We start from the raw sequence: 23,853 nt of genomic DNA on the forward strand, positions 1-23,853 counted from the left end.
AATAATACTTATGCTTTACTCATCTCTACTAAGCTTATTGCTGGAGACTTTCTGTTTAAGATACTTAGAATAATCTTAAAACTGTTCATATATATGCAATTTTATAATTATATGGAGCCATTTATGATATTTTTAAAATATTTCAGCGAACTATTTAAGTGCTTTATCATATCATATATGCTGAAATATTTTCCAATGCATTTTATCCTTACATAATGTACTTAATGTACGGTTTTCTTTGCAAAATCTTTTATATTCTGTAAACTGAAACTAGAATATTTATTCAAGTAATATTCCTTCATCTTATGGACCCTCTAGGAGGCCACAGTTTCTGGTTTTATTTTCAGGTCTGACGTGATCCCTTAACAGCAGCATCAACTCAGATATTCTGTAAGAATCTTACTCATGCAGGTTGTACTGTTTTCCTCCAAAAGCTGATTATCAGCGCAGGCACAAACTCTGCCTCCAGGAATGGCCAAACAAAGAGTGCTGCAGCCTCCATTATTAACACGACAGGCATTATCACCTGGGAAAAGAAATAAAAAGCAACTTCAACAGCCATGCTAGGACTAAACAATGGGGGTTTTAGTTGCCCTTTTTTTTTTTCTTTAGAAACATAAACAAATGAAGAATTTTTAGCAATTACTTTCCTCTTGTGTTAGGAGCACATTATTCTCATATTTTGGTTACTGTGGGTTATAATATTTAAACATAATTAGTTACAGATCACAATACTATAATAATAGTACCAACACAAAAAACTGCACCATCAGCTCTCAGCATTTTATCTGCCTGTTTATGAAAGGAACAAATACTGCAAAATATTTGGCACAGCTACATGCACGCAATGGCTTCAAGGAATCAAACAGCAGATAAAGGAATGTTCTGAAGTTAATTGGCATCTGTACACATTAAAACAACGTGGCTACAAACGCAGATTAGGAAAAAAAGAGAGAGGAAACAAAAGTATAAAGAGATCTATGGCAGATAGAATATAGGCAAATATTCCACTACTCTTTTCTGAGCACATCTGCCATTGCTGTGCTTTGCTTTTCTGTGTTATTGTTCCTTCCCCAAGCTGTTCCCATGAAAACACTGACAGCTGTCAGGTGTTTCACCATCCACCAAGGGCTGCTGCACCCTCACCACCTCATTCCTGGGAAAACCAGACTTCAGTCACTGAGAGCCCACAATGTCCCAATTTCTGTTTGTGTCACTTTGGTCACTTTGCTTAGATCTGCTCTGCTGGGGACAACCAGCTTCCCATGAGCAAAGCTCTGCTGATTTCAGGTGCTGCTGAGAAGTGATTATGACCAATAGAAAACTTCATGTCTGCTAAACCTTTAAATGAAAGCTGTTTTCCTTTTTTTTTTTTTTTTTTTTTTTCCCCATCTTCCTGTTCTAGCAAAAAAACAGTTCCTCCTTTTAAAGGTGCAGAAAACATTTACCAGCTTCCTGGCCTAAACCAGACTCCATACAATTCCCTCTCTTCAAAGCTCCTCACTTCACTTTTCATAGAAAATATAATATTAAGTTCTCATGGAGCTATGAACATGAATATTAAACTGTCCCACCAGAGCCCATCCTGCAGGTGCAGAGAAGTCTCTTTAAATTACCAAATGAACATCAGACAATGAACAAATAATTTAAGATTTTGATTTTTTTTAATATTTTAAGATGTACATTAATATGTCTCGCAATATTGAGCAATGTTTAATAAACATTTTCTATACTTTTTGTGATCCATTATACACAACATTTCTTAGAAGAAAATGTGTCAACAATCCATTAAAACCCCACTGAACTTTTAAATAAAATTGTGCAAAATGATTAATAGAGAATGATGTGAAAGGCCATTGTAGTACTTGTACTTTCAGTGGACAGGGTGTGAGTGAGATGACAAGAACACAGCTCTATAACCAGGGAAAATCAGAATTCTCTGAGAAGTCTGAGGGCTTGATCACAATTTTAGAAAGAGCGCAGACTGGATACTTAATACACATTATTAGATCCTGACTTCAAGTCTGAGACAGTGATTAAACCACTAAAAAAATGAACTGTTACAGCTATGCTCACCAAAATTGAAATATTATGAATGAAACATCAAAAACACAAGAAATGTATTTGAGTCTAAATTTTGGAAAACCTCAGGTAAAACAAAGCCTCAGAAAAAGTAGCCTTGAAAGTCTCTCCATTATACAGGGCCATCATTATACAAATCAAAGACTGTCAGTTACATGAAGATTTAAAAAGTCATCAGAAGCTGCCAAAATAAACAAACCAAAATACAATCTTCAAAAATTACTCCAAAATTACATGGCACAAGTCAAAACATTTGCAGTGATTTAATTAAAGCATGTACATGAGTTTGTCACCTCACTAAAAGAGAATAAACTTACAGAATAAAAGACTATTTCAGCCAAATATAGAAAACACATGATGATTCTGAAGCTCAATGAAAGCTGAAAATAAATACTATCAAAAATTAAATCATGAGATCAAAGTCAAATGGTCCATCTTGAAGATGAAAAGTTCCTACTTAACGTCACAATTGGGATGACAAACTCCTGCACAGTGGGTTATGTGCTAGGTAAAGTGATAAAAGAGGGGATGATGACAAGGAAAATAGAAGTACCAAGAGTTAAAGCAAAAAGATCCAAGATAAAAGGGTTTATAAAGTGCAGTCTTCAACCTGGAGGTGCAATGAGACCTTCAGTCCCATCAGTCTTGCTGAAGTGACTCCTAGCCTTAAATGTCTCCCAAAACACAGTACGAGTAGGTTAAGCCTCTTTATTGAACAAGCTGTAGAACCTGTAAAGCTATCAAGTATTTGGGGAATTAAATTTCCTCAACTACAGCTCCTAACAGCTATTTTATATGGTTGTTCTTAAAGTAGTCCCAACCTTTTAAAATACTTTCTAAGCTATTATCATATTTTTCATATTTTGACAGCTTTTAAAACAGTTGTTGCCCTGTTGATCACATATGAATAAATCAGGCCAATTCCATTTTAATTAGCTAAAAAATTAGTCTAGAGCTAAACCAATTACAACAATGTAATTGCATTTCAGTCATCGTTCTCAGAAAAAAAAATGTAAACCACGCACATCTGTTTAATTTTTTCATTTAAGCGATACACTGAAGTATTTATTGCATTTATAGCTTCTTATGAACCTAACCTCAAGTACTGTTAAATTGGGTAAGCCCACTCTTAGGATCATCCTCCACACATGAGGAGCAGCAGCCTGGTGCTCGAGCTCTTTGCAATCTGAGGAGTTAAAACATTAGCTGATTTCAAAAGAGGCTACTTTAACTGCTGTGAATGCACTTACTCCAGAATTATTTACACGGAAATAGCAATCCAACCTTTCAATGCAGTGGAAATACCTGCAGGGTCATATTCTGAGTGTAAATCCAACTCCCATAATTACTGTGCCTTACCCTCCCATATTTTATGATGCACAGAGACTCAAAAACTCAGCCTAAGAAAGTAAGGGAAATTCTAAGCTCTGAAAGCAAGGAAAGGGGGATAAAAACCCCCCAAAAAACCCCAAAAAAACATTCTTCCTCAAGAGGATCATGCCTCATGAGAGAGAGACAATGAAAAACATCTCTCCTTGAGAAGATCCCAAAAGCTTCATGTCCCTACAAAAAGCACAAAAAACAGGGTTTCCAGGAGCAGTATCCTGGAAAAGGCCCTCTAAAAAATGCCAGTCTGAACTGAACCATGCCCAAATGAAATTACAGTTTCTGCTTGTGTGACAAGACCAGCAGCAAAGCAGTCACCTCAAAAGATCACAGCCAAAAGTTTCTGAGATATGTTCACATAATCTTTAATATACATCTTGTCTATAAAGTGGTTTTCTCTGTGCAACAATTCAGCCTCGAGCCTGCTCTTTTACAAGGAAAACATGCACACACACACAAATAGTTTCTTTAAAAGAAATTTTTATGCTCCTTTGGGTGCAATGGCAAGATCAACCTCACTGAGCATGACAAAAAGGGGAGTTCCTAAAGGCTGCAGTCAGCTTACAAAATTCCAATTACAATTTCAAACAAAGAATATATTAACAAGCCAAATTCCCTCCCTTAAGACTTTAGCTCATTCAGCAAAACTGTCTAAGAGGCAATACTTTCTCTCTCTGGTGTTAGCTTATTTGGAAGCCAACAGCAACTGCATTAAATGCCCCTTTTTTTTGAAAAATAAAGGAATTTCTGAGTACCAAATAAAGCAGCAGTCATATTGAAAGCAAACACTGCATCTTTTATTAGCAGGCACAGAACTCTGAAATTTGGCCACCTCGAGGGTAGATTTGGGCCCAGATTTTGCCTAAAAACACCAACCAAACAAAACCCACACTAAATACAAGAAAAACCCCAAACAAACTATATTTTTACATGTGTTTGAATGTCAGAGAGAGTGCCTGAAAAGCAGCTGTGGTAAGAGGAATATTGTTGCAGCAACCCTGACATAGCACAGTGCTACAGAGACCAGCTTGGGTCAGGGAAAGGAAATTTAGAAGCTACAGTATCAGAAAAGAGAAAATTTAAACATAAAAAAAAAATAATTTTTTAAACAGTATTTTCTCTATATTTATTCCTGATGCTTATTTTTACGTTTGGTGGCAGACCAAACAATCTGGTAATTAGAAATATGTTTTAATTAAAGCAAGCAAATAAATAGTCAACAACTCCTAGGAACACTGCATGTAGTAAGTGGAATTCAAAGTTTTCTTCAGTAAAACACATTTTTATCTTTACCTGTAGAGTAGCAATTCTATTTTCAGAATTCTAGCCATGCAAACCTATGGCTTTTATCTCATTTCTCTACTGATACAAGTAGCAACAACTATGGATTTTTCCACTACTCTCAAACTACTTTTATCATGTGCAGCATACAGTGTTGATTGTAGACCAAGATGGGGGAGCAAATTAAAAAACAAATGCAGGCAGGATCTATAAGCTCATTTAAGAAAAGGTAAATGTAATCACATATTTTACATCTATGAATCAATGCAGATATGTTTCCCTCTGTAATTGATACTTGCACAGCATCTCTTGGTCACACAAGGAAAAAGGGCAGTAAAGGCAGTGTGAATGCACAGAAGGAATTCAGAGAGGAATAATGCTGTGATTCACTTTTTAGTATTTGTGATAGAATCAATTTCTACTTCAATGGACTGAAACTCTGGAGAGGAACTTTCTTGTGCCACAAGCCATATTTGTTTTTCTATTTTTGTTCATCCAGTCACCTCAAAATGCTTGGAGACTCAAAGGGAAAATGTCCTTCAACAACAAAACTCTGGAGAAACTCTATAAGTACCTTGCTGTTTGCGTGGATCATAAATCTGGAGCCCAAACAAAGGTGGCCTTTCACTTCTCAACAGTGTCACATTCCTTGATACCAAATCCAACTGGAAAATTGACCCATTCATGTAATCTGTCCAGTATATATAATTTCCATGGTGTGACAGTCCAAAAGGATGATTCAAATCTTTTCCATTGTAGACTACCTGCAATTAATTAGTGGTAGGTGAGCATCAGCAAGGTTAAAATAATCTTTAACTTTTAGAGAAGGCAAAACAGGAAATAGGAAAACTGAGACAATTACTGTCCAAACATAACAACCTATTGCAATAAAATGAAATGAAAAGTGCAAAACCCTTCTGTGCAGCAGAACCAATATCTAACTAAAAAAAACCCCTTCATATAAATTCACTTTAAGTGGCCCCTACCAGACAACACAGGAAGTGGTGCAGTCTCTAACCCTGGAAGGATCTGAAAGATTTACAAGTGGGGTTTAGGGTCATGGTTAGTGGTGAATTTGGCAGTGCTGGGTTAAGGGTTGGACTTGAAGATCTTAAAGCCTTTCCCAACACAAAAAATTCTATGACCCTGTGATTTTATCCTAGCAGATGCCATTTGGAGTCATTGGTCTCCTTCTGGCTGGGATCCTTGCTTGAACCAAGAGCCTTTTTTCTACCTTGCCTCTAGAGAGAAGGAAGCAGCTCCTCACATGCCCTACCTTCTCTACTTCCAGACACAAACCCAAGAGAACAGGGAGATAAAGACAACTAAAATACTCTTTTGAGGTGATTGACAAGCATCACTCCCTCTTGCCCATTAAATTTTCTCTTTGGATGTGGAATTCTTACAGTCAAAGCTCCTCATCTCTGATCTACTTTTGATCCAAATTCATCAATCAGTCAATAATCTGACAGCTAGTGGTGGAATTAAGTACCTCCCTATCCCCCAAAATCTTTACTGTATTAAAGAATTAGAGGTGTGACTGATCCAGTTCAATTTTGATCAAAATAACCTATAATTAAATACAAATGATTAAACATCAAAAATTAGTATCTTATAGTTATTTTCAGCTACATAAATTCAAGTCGTTATGCATTTTTAATTACATCTAAGGATTATAGAAAACTCACTTTAAAAAAGAAAAAAACATTCTGTGACACACTTCAAAATAAAACCTGTAGACATGTTTCTTATTATTCACCAGTCACTAATTTTATGAAGCAGATGGTAAAACTTCCCCAAATTATCAGACTCCAGTTTGAGCCTTAACCATTGTGAAAGTGTCTTATTCTGTGCTTGTTGTTTCTACAAACCCACACAGAATATCTGCACAGTCTTGTATCCAGCTAGTACAGACATTAGTAACAATTAAAGCAATCTCTGTCTCTAACAGTGTTAGTTGAGGACTGCCAATATTACAAATGCTGAAAAGAGGCATAGAGATTCAGAAAAACTCATCCAGCAAAGTTCAAGGAAAAGCCTATCTTTGGCAAAGCCAAAAAACTCGTGTTTTTTTACCAAAAAGCACTTTGTAGCTTCATGGCTTCCCTCAAAATATAACTTATTGCCACAAGAGAAAAAATTGCTAAAAAAGAAAAAATAAAAACCAGGTTTGGTGCCACTTAGGACAGAGGAACACCTTGATGTGTGTTTCAGCCTCTCACTCAAGGCTGCCACCATCACTCCAGCAGAAGTGATGCAGGACACGCCATGGATTCTGCAGACTTTAAAAACCTTGGGAAGCATTTTCAACACAACCCAATAAAATCCAGAGACCGAACACGCCTGAGGCAAACCAGCAGCATTTCTCTTTTACCTTTCTGTCAGTCCCATTCAAATAGATCCTTTCAATGTGATCATAATAGGCATCACACCAGTACAGCACGTTAGCACGGTAGTCCAGAGTTAAACCATTTGGCCAGAGCATCTTTGATGTGACAAAAACCTGCCGGCTGTAGCCATCCATCCAGGCCTTCTCAATCCTCCCCACGCTGGCATCTATTTCATCTTCCTCCCAGTCTGTCCAATACATCCATCTGGGGAATTACAGAAATGAGCATTCAGATCCCATTTTAATCAGGTGAATTGTACCGCAGGCTTTTAGCAGCAGCTCGTGCAAGCCAGAGCACTTTTGACTTTTTCATATTTCTCTCCATTGCTGTTTCTGCAACTCTATTTACTGTCCCTGACCACTGGATGCTGCTGAAGTGACACTTATGTTATTTTGCTCATATTGTGATAAATTACATGAATACCAAAGAATCAACAGACAAGAAAAGTGAAAGAATTAAGACCTTATTTATTCCCACCAGAACTATAGGGTTTCTTTATTTGTTGTTTTCTTTTTAAACCATTACTTGTATTGACTTTGTAAAAAAAACCCCACATCATTACAGTGAGCTGGTTCTGTCCAGGTCAATTTGCCTTCATGATGAAAATCTCCTTTTTATTACACCTAATTTATGAAAGAAGTTTCAACACAATAAATATTTGCACTCTAGTTTTAGAGCAAAAGGATAACCTTGGCATTCTGTGAACTTCATGAAAGCAGCTAAATCACTCAGAAAACAGTAAGGTGCACTTTGTCCATCACAAAAATGTTTTGCTTTTTTTTGTGAAAATTAGTTGAAAAAAAGCCAGTAGGCAATTTTAGCATAGTTTTATGGCTTATAGTGCAACAACATAGATTTTAAAAAAACCCAAACAAAGTCTGAAAGAAAAGCACCAGTATTACTTTGGAAAAGTTTAAAAAATCTATTAACTCCTCTAAAAGTATTGACTCAAAGGAATTCTATGGGCCATTCTCTACTGGAAACTATAGAATAAACCTTTGAATTGAATATTCTGAATATCATATTCTATTAATAAATTTGCCCTTGAAAACGGTGATTTTGACCATTTAAAATACAAAACGTGAACTTGTAAAAAACAGAAGGTAGCAAATATGCTAAGGAACATCACTTTTGTTTTTTCTATTTTTTTAACATGTTTTTCACTAAGGAAAATGAGTTAATGGGAATAAACACTTAGAAACCTGTAAGCACTCTGAATCATCTCAGATTGTATCACATACAGTCACATCATTTCATAAATGAAAACATTTGCCAGACAGCAGATGTTTACTTTTAGTCAAACGTAGGACTTCAATTAATAAGCATTAAAGAGAACAAAAACATCATGCCAACCTTATATCCTATTAAAGTTATCATGATTTAATTGCTATTAATGTACCTCACCCTTTCTTTCACCAGGTTTATGTTTCTGAAATAACTTCTGTGATCCTAACCCATCAACCATTTTATGGGCCTGTACTTTGAAGAATAAAGCCCTGGAATTTAAATACTGAATTTACAAAGGAATGGTACACTGAAATGAAAAATTATTTTATCACACCTATGCAAATTATATCAAATCTACTGGTTAAAAAATTATTCAAATGCACTTTTTTGTATAAGCATAAGTTGATATTTATGAGAAACTGAAAAAAAAGAAAAATTGCATTACACAAGGCTGCAGGTATGCACATGCAGCATTGTTTGCTTTTAATTTCTCTCAAAACACCCACTAGAAGGTTGTTTTGGGTTCTTTTAATGTTTTTGTAAATATGTGCCAAGGACATCAGTCTATTTTTGATCCACAAGCCTTACAAACTCCATTTCATGTTTGACTCTAACAGCACTAGGTTTAATCACAGAATTATAAACCTTGCACATGCCCTGAGGCTCAGGTCAATATCGCACTTATTTTATTGGGAGACAAAATATGTTTTACAAATATTTACATGACTTCTCAACAGCAATTACTGAGCTTTTCCCCATTAATTTTTTGTATGTCCTTATTCCATTTATCCTGTCATAAGCTAAAACCTGCTCATGGTGACAAGCATTTATGTCCATGTGCTTTAATTGTATCTCAAAATGCAGTTAATGCTCCAACACCGGTTAAATCAAGACTAAAATTTTGGAAACACAATTAAAAAGCCATAATAAATGCTATCCCTCAGGAAGAGCTTCCATGAGAAGTATAATCATGAAGGACACGCTATTTTATTAGAGAAGTGTTTTATATAATGGCCCTTTTCAGGCAATACATCTTCATACCCTGCTTCCTGTGCCATGCATTTACTGAGCTGGAAAATTTAACAAAGTAATTGCAGGTGTGGTTATGGCTCGTGGTCTCATTTTATACCCTCACTATCTGACCTTAATGAATTGTAGCCTTTCCACAGCCACTTCCACTCCTCAAAGGACAGACTCAGAAGGGAAAACCTGAGAGGGTAAATATTTTCTGTAATAGGAAAATAGCAATCAATCCAGCCACACTGAAACTACCTACCTACATCATTCTTCAGTGATTTTTTAAGTAAATTACCATCATACCACAGTAATATAATGTGGTTTTCTTTATTATGCAGCCTACCAAAATTAATTTAAGCTAATAAGTAATGAAGAGTACCTGTCTCAGTTTTATAAACCAATGTGTACAAGAATATGGTCATAATTGGCTCCAGAAATTGAGATTACAGAGAGAGAAAGACAGGAGAGTATCTTAAAATTCCCTTAATATTAAAAATTCATGCAGGACTTACACCTTCAATTTGTTTGAGAAAAAGGTGAGTCACATTCACATTAACAGGACAGACATGCAACAGTGACAGGCATACAAATTCTCCTGAAGGCTTCCGGGCAAGAATTCTGGGCAGGAATTACAGATATTATGGACTCCTGAAGGATTACAGATCCCTACATGACTCTACAAACCTCACCCTGAGCAAACTGAATCCTGTATTTATGCCACAAAGACAATCATCACAGAAAAGTCAGTTTGCTTCATACCCATTGACAGGATCGACAACAATTCCTCTGGGGTGGGACATGTCTCCCTCCAACAACGTTTTCCTACTCTGAGCAGCTTTTTCCAGTCTGGCAACAGCAATGGTTTTCCTGTGGCCATCATTGGTCCAATACAGATTATTTCCAATCCAGTCCACTGCTATGCCTTCCACATTATCAAGATCTGTTGAGAGAGAGAGAACAGTAGTAAGAGATTAATACTATTTATGCTCTACATGTACTTACCTTGACTATTTATTATGTGATATCCATGTCATATTTTTAAAACTGCTTTTTTCCCTTATCTACTGAAGGTCCAAAGCAAATTACAGATATTTGGTACCAACCAAAGGACCAACTAAACTTTGTTCACCTAAGAAACTAAACCTAAATTTTGTAAATCAATCACAGGTGTAGAGATGACAACATGTCCTGTGAGAAAAAAATATGAGAAAGCTATTTGGAAAAAAAAAAAAAAAAAAAAAAGTGGCATGAGCTCTGGATTACTGGAAAATGTGTTTTAACATTTTTATCCATATTTCTGATATACCTGAACACCACTGTACTTTTTGGAAACTATTTTTCTCCGTGGCTTAAGAAGCTGGAGGGAAGCAAAGGTGTCAGAACTCTCTGGGACATGAAACAAGAGGATCATGACACTTGTAACCCAGCAACCACCTGGTCTGACCAGAATCACCCAAAGCACAGAACAACTGTGGCTCAGGCCGTGTCTGAGAGCAGTGCCAGCAGCTCAGCCAGCTTCCCCAGGCTGATGGACACTGCCAGTTTTACTTTTCATCTCTCAGTGCCTTTGCTACAATCTTTGGAAAAGACAATGTCGGAGGCAGCTGAAAGTTCCTGAAAGAGGAGAGTAGCCTTTGGTCTTGGAGTGGACCTGGAGCCCAAGGCTCAGAGGAAAAAAAAAAAAAAAAAACCAACACCCAACAAAAAAACAAAAAACAAAACAAAACAAAACAAAACACCACCCTAAAAACTTCTGAACAGAACAGGCAACACAGGGAAACTTGAGCTGTGCAAGAAATGTCCTATTGAGCTCTGAGAGGCCTCAGCAGATTTTGCTCAAATCAAGAAACCACTGACATGAGTAAAATCAAGCTTGAGGACAAGGAGCTATTTTTTCAAAACCCATTTTATTTTTATCCTGTCTGATATAGGCAATTTGAGCTAAACACACTTTTTATATCAATAAGATCAGATTTTTTATATTAATAGGATCATCTTATTAAAGAAAATATTTAGCTGATTTTTTGGTTCTTTGGGAGTCAAACCAGTTCAAATATGGACTGTACTTTTATCAGCAGCAAAATTGTTAGATTAGAGTGCTGGATGCCTCCTAAAATTTCCACATCTATTCAGCTTCATATAATAATGTCTTTGAGCTACCTTGCCTTCTGCAGGAATTTTGGGGCAAATGTGATTCTAAACTAAATACAATTTATGTTAAAAAAAACAAAAAAAAACAAAAAAAAACAAAACCTCATAGTAACTAGATAGTAAATATATCAGAAAATTTGGAGTTTTTAAAGGAGAATTCTACAGCATGACCCTATAGAGATAACTTGCATTGGTTTTGTGGAGTTATAATTAAAAAGTCACTTTTATTTCACTAAAAGCTTTAAATACATTAATTACTCTTCAAATGGGTTTCACATCAAGTAGTAAACAGGAAGAAAGCAATGGTCATTGTGCCATTCTTGTCTTGATTTGACTACAGTAACTCAGTCCTTCTGCAGTAAAGCCCTTTCAGCCTAAAAGGGATGAGGTGATAAAATACCCTTGTGATCATTCTTCACTTTTTAACTGAAAAGTTAGCATTTGTAATTCAGGAATTTCCAGCAGAATTTTCCTAGCAACACTAATATGAGAGCTCCAGATACGTTGAATCTAAAAAGGAGGTTTTTAAAAACAGTTATTGAAGCAGCAGTTTGCCACACTGCTTTTCAGTATGAAACAGAGAACAGGCACAACATCTAATTTGGTACAGAATGGCCAAGCTCACCAATGCCATGTGTAATAAATAGTGCCTCAAATGCCAGATTAACATAAAACCTGGTGGGAAAATAGTTCTTCTATATACCAACCATCTAAACAGCTTCCAAAGAGCTCTACAGACTTACTTGGCCTTGTTTAAGCAACAAGTTGACCACCTTGACTAATATTTACAAGTAAATGTTATAAGAATTTTAGGGTTACAGCAACTCCCCCCCACCCCAGAAAAACAGGGGTACAAAGACAAGTAAAAAAAAAAAAAAAAATCCTGAGCTTTTGTTCCTGTTACATTCACTGAGCAGTATTTAGATCCATTTAAAAATGTCTGTGGTTTTTAAAATCACAGACATCAAAATTGTGGGGTTTTTTCCAATTTTTAATGTAAAAGACTGATTTTACATGCCAGTTTGAAAGGTTAATTATAATTCTTGTTGCTGGTGGAAGTACAGTACTGCTGCAGCTGTGCCACCAGCTCTAAGCCAGGCTGTGCTGGGGGCTGACAAATTGTTATCAACACTACCCAGCAGTTTGCTTCCCAAAGTGAAGAAACAGAAATCACAGCTGAAACTATATGGGAAATCAAACTCCAGCAGTGTGAGGTGCTCAGTGATCTCAATTCCCAGTGAACAGCTGTAGGATCAGGCTCTTATGTAGGCAAACTGTAATTATCTGAGCAGCAATACTGTCTGAACAAGTGTATACATTCTCAAAAAAACCTGATAGTCACCAAAAAAAGGCAATTTCTAATCTGAGAAGTGGCACCTACCACAGCTAGAAGCCCTTAGCAGCACGCTGCTCAGAGCAAATATTAAACCACCTCCTGACACACCTGATTTTCTGTAGTAGCCTTCCACCAAGGAATGATTTAATCTGTCCCTGCTGAGTTCGTGAGAGTTGACAAGAATAAAAACTGAGGTGTTATGGCTGGAGGCCATATTAAATTTTTAAATCATGAAAAATACATTAACAAGTGTTCTTTAAATATACTTTAAAGTTATGAAACTACACCAGGTTAGAACTAACAACATAAGCTCCTGGGGAAGAAGGAAGGGGAGAATGACAGTGACATATTTTTAGTCTTTGTAAATAGTAGAATCACCAATAATAAATCATCAGATAATCCACAGCTCTTTCAGTATTGCATTAATATTTTTTGTACTTATGTTGTTGTACTTATAAATGTTGTACTATGTTGTACTTATAAAGAGGAGACACTGCACTTAAACATTATTTACAGGAATACCACAAATTTTCTGGTTTGGCCTGCAAAGTTTATTCATTTTTGAACTGTTTGAACCCAACCTGTCTGACCACAACCTGACACCTTTCAGCCAGGATGCTCCTTGCTGTTCCTTTATAATGTTTTAATTTACATATTTCCTGCTCCTTCCTCTACTCCACATTTGAACTACTTCCCTGTCAAATGAAATGCACAGTTAGGAAAGGAAATCCAGCAATGGAAGATGTGAGATGTACATTATCTATTCCTGTGCTGGCAGTGAAATGAAGAATTACCAGACTGACAGCTGAGTATTTGTTATTTTCTGAGACAAATGCCCTTTATTAACCATTCACCAGAGCAGGGTAAAGAGCCTGTCACTACTCCTTGCAACTGCTGCTGAAGGGATCTTCGTGCAGACTCTGAGGAGAGACCTTACACTAAAAGAGCATCATATCACTGCACAGAGGAGATGGCTCCTCAGAAGTGTGCATTAAAACATGCTTATGAATGACAGGCAATGAACATCCTCCTGCTAAAACAATCGTATTTTAGTTACTTTCAGTGTTCTGAGCTTCCATTCACAAGTAAAGATATTAAGCTCTCTCTGAAGGCTAAGATAAATATTTATGTTTCTTAGACTGAGGACCAGAAAATAATTACTGTAGAATGAATTGCAGCTGAGAGAGTTGCTACCTCCTGCTGAAGCAGTATTTCAGAGAAGGGTCCATAAAGGAAAACAAAATATCAATTGACAAACTGGATGCTTTTTTCACTACAACAACATTTGGTGCAATGAGATATGATTCTAGACCAGGGAGATTCAGTGTAGTGGGAGATGTGGAAACTAAAGACTTGCTGGCATTTTCCCTTATTGCTATAATAAATGCTACAAGTATCTTAATTAAGGTTCTAATAAATGTTTAGGTCTAACTGTTGCTTCCACGTTCACAATGGAAAATGCATCAGGAAAGACAATGCTTTTTTCCTAATGAGTTTTCAAGCACTACAGACAGTCTCATTCTGCCAAACTACTTGAATAAGCTCCAGAATCCACAGTGTGATGCAGGCTGGAGAGAAGAAGTTTTGTAAAGTCTGCAAGGATTTGGGATGGCTCAACAAATATCCAGCTACTGGAAGGACACAGTGGAGAAATAGGAATTAATGACCAGTAGTGAGCTTAAATAGACACAGTAAGAATTCACAACAGAGTGACTTAACCAAACTTTATACTTCTGCCCTCAGGAAAAAAAAAAAAAAAAGAAAAAACGGGAAGCTGTAAAAAAGTATCTCCAATTCTTTTCAAGGTCAAATTTGTGTCTGTTTTCTATGGGAGATCCAAAAAACCTTTAAATTATCTGCAAATGTCAGTTCAGCTTCTAAGTAGAGAGCATGTCTGAATGCCACCACCACTGAGCATCACCCACCATCTTTGAGGATTGTTTCTCTCTCTGTGCCATCAATTTTCTGCCGTCCAATCAGGAAACTGGTGGTATCAGCAAAGTAAATGTAATTGGTTTCAGCGTGGAAGTCCAGAGCACGAGGATTGACCAGGTTCTCGATGGGGATCATGTACTCATCAGATATTTTGGTATTCAGGTCCATTCCCCGGATTATTCCCGGCCGTCCCTTCCCATAAAAAAGAAACAATTCATTCTTTGGTCCTGCAAAAGAAAGATTACAAACATAAACAATTGATGCTGCCTAATCTTCTTCACAGTGCATAATGTCCCTGTTTAATTAACTGGCATAATTAGTGGGGAGCAGGAGCCTTATTCAATACTGAAAATTAAACTTCCATATATTCTGAAGGTATCTAGATTAAAAAACCCCAAAAAAAAGCCAAAAAACAAACAAACCAAAAAAAGAGGGAAAAAATAGCTAATTACATTACCTTATTCAAAACACAAGTTACTTCAGTGAGCTGTTTACATCTAATTATTTTTTTTGTGTAAAAGTTCGCACTGAAAAAGCAGTTATCGATCGCAGAATAACTTTGCATCTGCTGTGAAGTGGACATATATAGCTCTGTAGACATTTAATTTTACAATTCATTAGGATCCATCAAGGTAATGTAGACCACAACTGAAGTAATCTTAAAATCTAAATACACCATGAATGCCAGCATATACAGAATGCTTTTTTCCACCTAAAGTTTCTCAGAATCAAACAAAAAAGATTAAATTTCTTTAAGACTGAAAGGAATAAAAAAACCCAACATACTCTGTTCTTTCTAGCTGTGGTAGAAAAGACAGATATCACAATTTCATATTTCTAAGATTTTTACAATTTAAATAATTAAGCTCCCTACAAACAACTGAAGCTTAGCAAAGTTATTTTCTTTCCTTAAAGATATTTATCCTTAAAGCCTTAATGCTATCAATATACTTCTTGGAATTCTCTACATATTTTTCCTGCTGGCTCTCAGGCTTTTTTGGTGGAATTGTCAGTGAAAACTGCATCAGGTTTGACTGAGGTCACATAAATCCATCTACCAGCATCCATCAGAGTATCTAACTGCATGTCTTTTACCTGAACTAAATCAACACCCTTTGATTGAAAAAACAGGCAATACCCAGGCATTCCCCAAAACTCCTGTTGGCTGCAAGTGACCAACAGATTGTGTACGTGTAACCTGAGGTATAACCACAGCTGCACAAATCACATTTGTTTTCACAAAGTATTCTGAGAAAAACCTCGACTTGGTCACATGAATGTTCTGCTTTTGCGCTCTAAGTTGATTGTATGGGTGGAAATTGTAGCAGTACCTGTGTGCTGTGAAAAGCCATGGCATATAAATAAAGAGTGAGGCTGATTAATGTACAGCTTGTGATAATTTTAGTATTCTTTGAGCATTCCAGGTTTAACCTGTCACTCCTGTGAACTGATCCAAATCAAATAACGTAAAGGGAATGAAAGAAGCATGTGAACAAAGCATCAGGTACCCATTAGAAATGTGTAATATATAGTGGAAAACTTAGAGTTTAAGGCTTTAGAATATAGTAATATATATATAAAGTAAGATAGAAGTTTTAGGATAGAAGTAAGATTTTTCCTCACCTTTTTTAATGAGTTTAAGTAGTATTGTAATTAATATATTGCAATTAAATTATAATAAAATTACCATTAACAATTGTAAATAAATTTTAAAAGTCTATATGATAGGTTATAAGTAGTTATTTATTAGGTTAAAAGTAAAAATAATTTAAGTACTATTTTTTACTTAGTTTATCTTTAAAAATGTTATTAAAAATATAAATCTATTTTTAATTTATTAGAGTATTGTAAAATTCACAGTTTGTGAGACTATAATATAGATAAGAATTAATAAACATTTGAATTTAAACAAAAAACACTGTCCCACACATTTAACTTGAAACCAACTTTACCCCAAAGCAGCCCATGTGATTTGCTAGAGAACACCCAGAACCACCCCCGGACGATTCCTGGCTGGCAGACTGATCCCAGTGACATACTTTTGCATGACCTGCCGTCACTCCCCAGGATGAAGCCAGTCCTGCAGCGACAGGTCCGTGCTTTGTGGCTGCTGCTGAGCAGGCAGAGGTGGGAGCAGCCCCCCGGCATTCCAGACGGATCCAACTCACACGCGTGGCTTCTGACTGTGGCGAGGGGAAAACAGCTCAGATCATTGACAGCCAGGCAATTCCATCAGCATGGAGAGAGGTTAGGAGGGAAAATATAAAAAAAAGGGGGTTTTTGTCACAAGAAATCTTTCCCCAGAATATAACTGTGGCATTCACATTCTCTGGAAAAATCCCTTCACCCAGGGGTTTTTCTCCTGGGAAACTGAGAAGCCTCAGAGAAAAGGCAAACACTTCTTATCTCATTTGTTTCTTCTCCATTTTGCTCATGTGCAATGTGTTTGGAGGTTATTTACCCACAGGTGATTGTTCCATTGGATTCTGCTGTGAGTTGTTTTCACTCTTTGGCCAATCAGGGCCAAGCTGTGTTGAGACTCTGGAGAGAGTCACAAGTTTTCATTATCATCTTTTTAGCATTCACTAAGTATCCTTTCTGTATTATTTAGTATAGTATAGTATTCTTTAATATAAAATAGTGTTATAATGTAATAAATTAACCTTCTGAGAACGTGGAGTCAGATTCATCATTTCTGCCTGCATCAGGGATCCCTGCAAATACAATAGATAACTTCTAAGGAAGGTGTTTTTTAAAGATGGCATCCAAGCCAGGCCAATAATGCCCAGGGCTATGGTGCCATGCCCGTGGCTGTGTGCAATCACCCCTTTGTGAATGAGCTCCTGCACAGCATTTGCTGGGCAGTGCTTCCCTGGGGGAGCTGACACTTCTCCCCTTTTCCATTTGCTGCTTTGGTTCACGTGCTTGGATGGGGTTTTCTGAGGACAGAGTGCATCCCATGCCCACACAGTCTGGTATTCCTTCTACTCCATTGGACAGCACCTTTCTGGGCAGACACATGTGCTGAAACTAAGGAACAGAACAAGCCTTGTAGAATTCTTCCATATTTATAGAATCCCAGAATGGTTTGGGTTGGAAGGGGCCTTAGAGCCCATCTTATTCCAAACCCCTTCCATTGGTAAGGACACCTCCCACAGGATGTTCCAAGCCCCATCCAACCTAGCCTTGAACACTTCCCGGGATGGGGTACAGATTTGTACAGCTGGGATATAAAACCAGCTGAAGTCAAAGAATTCCTTATCCTTGATTTCACATTTCCAAATGCATCGTTCTATATTAGCAGCCTAATTTTTTTTTTTTTTTTTAGCTGTTTAAGGCAATATACTGAGGAAACAAAATCTATCAGGCTATCTTACATTTATTTTCTAAGCTGGCTTAAACCAAAAAAGAGTAGTCTAGTTCAAAAAATGTTCTGTTCTTCCTACTTTACCTCAAGCTTTTCAGGTTTGTTTCTTTTAAAATAAAGCAATCAAGTGGCTTAGGGTCGATAAGGTTAAAGGTAATACAGCAACTCCACCAAGCTGAGACAGCTGTTACAGAGAATCTTGACAAGCAACAAACATGTCCATTCAAAACAAAAGGAGTAGTGGAGTAATCACAGGATGTAATAAAAGATTACACTGTGCTCATGTCTCTCCTCTACTCAACCTCTCCGACTCCCTCAGGAGTATGAGAGGGATGATTATAGCAAAGAAAGAGTCTTTGCAGCCTCCTTCAGACATTGACATCTGCAAATCAATGTCCTCAGCTCCAGGGTGAAAATTAGTTCACCCACTCTACATCAATTTAGAGTTTGTTCCCACTTCACAAACTTCTTCAGATGCAGCCATTCTGTTTAGAAACATCGACATTGAGAATTGATGTGTTGGCTTTTCTGTCCAAGCAGTCATGGCAACGATTTATTGTTATCAGTCATGCCAAAAACATTCCCATAAAGCGTCACGGTAAACATTTTGGATCTTGCTACATTTGCAAAAGTTCCCAGAACTCCCACTGATGTTCTGCATACAGAAAGGATGTGAAATTGCTGTTTTACCAAAAAAATTCTGAGATAAAAAAGAGTTTTTTCATTCCAGATGAAAATGAAGATTTCTTTCACTGATGGCAAAACTGATATTCACACAAAGCAAGGACACCCTGTCAGCATTTCCCTCTCTCACCAGGGCTGTGCTGGCAGCTCAGCTGCCCACACTCCTGTGCAAATTTTGGCAGCCCCAAAGACAGGAGCTCACCTGAGGGGTGGGTCTGTCTGAAAAGCAGGCCCAGAGATATCAGGAATCTCTGAGGTCTGAGACCCAAAGTATGTGGACAACACTGGACATCCAACAATCCTGAAGGTGTAAAATTCTCAGAGTGCTGAGTGCCACAATGTGCAGAGCAGGGCTCTTGAGCAGCTCTCCAGACTGAATTCTCTGAAAGTGTTGATTTGGAGCTTAGAGACATGGGAAAAGTGGAACAACCACACAAAACTCAAGGAAGAGAAAGCTGTGCCACAAGGACAAATTTTCATTCCGTCTTCAGATGCTTTTTTCTGGTAGGACCTTTTTGACTGTACAAACACTATTTGGTTTTGTGCTTTCTAGAGACAGGAAATTTGATCTTACCTGCTGCTTGAGTTCTCTTCTGGAACACACGGATCTCTTTAGCATCATCCAGCCTAGCAAGAGCCTGAACATCAGTACCATTGTATCTGTGTATTCGTAAAATGCTCAGGGTGTCTGAATTAATTGTATATAAATAGGTTTCAAACACTGCCAAACCACAGAGATGCCTAATCTGGAAAAGAATAAAATGGTATCATTGTTTTAGCTCATTATTTTAGGCATTTAGGTGAGTTGTAAATGCCAAACACTACTGTGGATTGTATGTGATAAACTGCACAAAAGCCTTTCTGAGTACTTGTAAATAATAAACACATATTACACTAAAAGTATAGTTCACATTCTTGTAGTCTGAAATTTATAATTAGAAAAGCTTTGTACACAAAAGGTAGAAAATTCAAATAATTTAGCAATCTAAATTCCTTTAGTCTACAAATTACCCAGTTTCTCTTTTTATTAAATTAAAGTCTTCTACATTCTTGAAGTGCAACAGCTGCATTAGTATTAACTAATGATCCTTAACTAATAGTAACTAAGATAGATTAACTATTATTAACTAATAAATATAGCAAAATTAGAAATTTAAAACACAGTCCATAGGTGTAATTGATCCACTTTTAAAAATTATTTTATGATCAAATCAGGGCAAATAGTGCAAGATATACCTGCTGAATATTTTATTGAGAAAATATTTTATGAATGATAAACAAATTCTGTCAGCTTTGCTGTGTTCCTTTTGTGTTGGTGCCTCTGAATATGGTGGTGGCCACTTGGTACTGCTTGTCAAAAAGTAAATTCTGAAATTGTGATAATCTCTGATGTGTCCGGGCACATTGATTAAAATTATTTAATAGCTGGTAGTAAGACAATTATAGATCAAATACAAAGTGTCAATAATTTAGAGGCTGTGCTTGATTTATAGATTTAGAAAATGTAAAATATCTCACTGACAATTCTGAAAACTGAACAAATTAAAGATAATTTTGTTGGCAAACATTCAGATATCCATAGGCTGAATATCTTATTACTTTAACCATCAATTGTTCACCACAAAGTATTTACTTATCTCATTCACTCCCAAATTCAGACATACATCACCAAAACCCAACCCAAACAAAAAACCCTGTTGTGCATCAATTATTTCAGTCATTCTGGAAATTACACCACAATTGGCCAAGTCTTACCATTGTATTCTGCCTTCACCCAGGAAAAGGAACAATTAATGACATCATTGGAAGAGTTTGATTAAGACCCAATAGAAATTCAATGCAATTACAGTAAGATGGAAAAGAAAACAGCCTTGAAAATAAAGCCACATCTGCAGCAAACTGTGGAATTCTCCCCTGAATTACAATCCTTTCTTCCCTATTTCCATTTGCACTCAGTTTAAATCTTTATCATTTAACTCCCATGAGAGATTTTCTTCATTAAAACTATTAAAGCTATGTGGCTCATCCTGCAATGTTTTTTATAATGATCTAATTATACATATTTATTTTTTAATTTGTTCGGTTTTCTACATCTCATGAAGCTTTTTAGCAACCCTGTACAAGAGTGAAAACATTACTGGCTTGTCCTTTTAAAGCCACCCAGGCTGTTAATCACAGAATCTGGTTTTGTTTGGAAAGCACATCTTTGATGCATTTCTACTTACACAATAAACTTTACTCCCTAAAAATTTTTGGGAACATTTTCGTGGTCTGCTGTTTCCTTGGACTAATGAGGAGTGATTTGGAGAAACAGTCATTCTAGGTCATAGCATATGCAGCACAAACACACTGAAATTACCAATTCTTCATTGGAGTGGAAAGACAATCAGTACCATTTGTGACAACAGGGAGAGGCCAAACTTCTTAATACCCTTCACCCATATCAAAAAACAGAGATCTCATTTCTTAGCTAATCTTGAGAAGAATCCCTCTGAACTTGATAAAGTATCCACTTTTGCACCTAAATTTCAGCAAGAAGAGGAAGAACAAGCATCTCTCCTACGACACAAGTACAGCTCAGTTAGAAGCCTGTAGAGGTTTTTTTTAATGGCTTCTGAAAATGATTTTAGCTTTTTAAGTATCTAGTCCAAAATGGTACTTTAAAAAAAAAGCAAAAACAAAAAACCCAAAAGTTTTCAAGACCTCTTGCTCCAGAACTGGTTAAAGACTGGAGAGATTGGCAAAAATAGGAAGGTGTTTGCTAAGCCACCACTTAGACTGCTTTTTGTCACATTTTCTGCCTATTTTTAGTTAACAGTCTCACCAGTTGCATCTTGCTAAACACTGATTTCTTGGAAGCAACGAATGACAGAAGAACAGGTAAAATGTTTATTCTACTTGCACATTTTTACATTCCCTGTTTAACCTCAGGCAGAAATATATGCAAACTTGGTGCTCACACCTGGCAGTCCAGGTAGTGACCAGAACAGTTTGGTCTTTGCTGATTTTCCCTGGATTTACATAAGATTCACAATTGCCACAGAATTCTTCCACTCTCCAGGTTAATGGACCGAAATGCTCCTGCTCTAAGACTCACAGGCTCAGAGTTTGTATTTATGACTCTGAACATCAGGATCAGCTGTAAAAAACATCATTGCCACCAACAAAAATAAGATTTAAGGGTGTCCAGATTAGTCTGAATGGGTGAAGAGCTTTTGCTATTCTATTTCACATTATTGTGCCTGTTAGTCTCTCCTTCCTGAGTGGGTAAGGACATCTTGTCATTAATGATTTATCTCCCTGCACCTTTCCACCCCAGATTTTCCCTCCTGAAGTCTTTAACAATGGTGACTTACAGGGTGCATTGTTAATGAGACACTGCATGGAAATATTGATAGGTTGCACAATTGCTAAATTGCAGATAAACCAAAGCATGTAGATGAATCTTCTAAATTCTAACACATCTGAACCAAAAAGGTAAAAAAAATTATTAAATTCCGGTAGCTGCTAGCATTATGTGCATTCATTCATTTATATTATTACTTTTTATTGATTTGCAAATAAATACCTACTTGTCTGCCTTTGGTTATTGTTTGCCTCCTTCTCCCCTGATAGTCAACAACTTCCACACTCTCCAGATATATGTCAAGCCAGTACACATATTTATTGATGAGGTCTAGTGCCAGAGCAGTTGGCTGTTCAATTTTCGAGTCTACTATCCACGTCCTGTTCATTCCATCCATGTCACATCTCTCCACCTTGGCAGCATTCCCGTAGTCTGTAAAGAAAAGCTTGCTGTTGAAAGAAAATAAGATGTTGTAAGTTTTAAAGGGTGTGAGCAGAGTGCAAAGCTCCTGCTGGCTCTGAAAAAAGGGAGTTTTAATTCTTGTGATTTCAATTTCCTATATACCCCATATTGATAAGCACATAATTATTTTTTAAAATTCACCATATCTTCTAACAAGTTAACAATTACACAGAATTATCTTTCAAATGTAAAGCACAGAAGTTCTAAATGCATTTTTCTTACTAAACAGATGCACCACATAACACTCCAAAATTACAGTCTTAAATTAATTTTTAACCATTATTTGTAAAAAATGGTAGGATAGTTACAGACACCAGTGACAAAAGCACAAAGCACTCAGGTTGTCTGGAGAAAGTTATTGCACATAAGCTATACCAAATACAGGGATCCCCACTGTCAGTGGTTTTAACATCCATTTCTAGAGGAGTTGCTTCAGTCTGTAGTACATTTGTCTCCAGCCTTGGAAAGGTGTTCAGGCTTCAAAATGCTTCCACAAATCCAGTGAGTCATTCCATGCAGGAATAATGGGAAAATATCAAAGACTTAAAATTGCTGCTAAAGCTCCCTAACCCAATGCTTGATTAGCATTCACTGGGTTTAGCAAATCAATTCTGATTAACCTGACAATATTTTAACAGGATTACCTATTTGTGAGAACAAATTGCACTTGCAGGCTGAAGACCACCTTGCCATGACTTTAACAGGCTGTAAAGAATAATCTGATTCCAGGCTGAATGTTACCAAAGCCACTTTGAGAACCAGGATTACATTACCCAAATGAAGTGAATTATCTCCTAGTTATTACCACTAATGGGAATAACTTTGGATCAACAGCATATAAAACTTCAGATATCTTTATGTGACAGAGCAGTAATTTATAGCCTTGTAACTTCTCATAAAAATCCAGTTTTAGGCTATTTGCTGAACAGCAGAATGAAACCCATATCCTTTACTTTTATTCTTCAAATAAATAAGAATATATTTTAAAGTGTTTCAAGTACAAATATTACAAATAAAATAGAAAAAAAAATCAACACAACAACTTTTTAAAAAAGTAAAGGCATTAGAATCATCTATAGTCTATGTGCAGGAGCTGTCAAATGCCAAAATGAATTGATCTTAGAATCATAAAATAGGGTTGGAGGAGACTTTGAAAGGTCATGTAGTCCATCACCAGACCATAAGGCAG

At 36.6% G+C, this 23,853-nt stretch overlaps 1 protein-coding gene across 5 annotated transcripts in view; it reads right to left on the bottom strand.

Annotated features, from left to right (window-relative positions):
• LRP1B (LDL receptor related protein 1B) overlaps positions 1-23,853 on the bottom strand; it is a 622,229-nt gene that overhangs the window by 206,608 nt on the left and 391,768 nt on the right. For all 5 annotated transcript variants that reach the window (XM_064435270.1, XM_064435269.1, XM_064435266.1 and 2 more), the window contains exons 8-15: positions 22,429-22,651; positions 19,431-19,602; positions 16,845-16,988; positions 14,796-15,032; positions 10,143-10,323; positions 7,124-7,343; positions 5,324-5,513; positions 404-526 (exon numbers count right to left, since the gene is read on the bottom strand). In XM_064435270.1, the coding sequence (XP_064291340.1) occupies positions 404-526; positions 5,324-5,513; positions 7,124-7,343; positions 10,143-10,323; positions 14,796-15,032; positions 16,845-16,988; positions 19,431-19,602; positions 22,429-22,651 (1,490 nt within the window). The remainder of the gene's footprint in view (positions 1-403; positions 527-5,323; positions 5,514-7,123; positions 7,344-10,142; positions 10,324-14,795; positions 15,033-16,844; positions 16,989-19,430; positions 19,603-22,428; positions 22,652-23,853) is intronic.

Source organism: Passer domesticus, chromosome 10 (assembly GCF_036417665.1).
Source record: "Passer domesticus isolate bPasDom1 chromosome 10, bPasDom1.hap1, whole genome shotgun sequence".
Lineage (NCBI taxonomy): Eukaryota > Metazoa > Chordata > Aves > Passeriformes > Passeridae > Passer > Passer domesticus.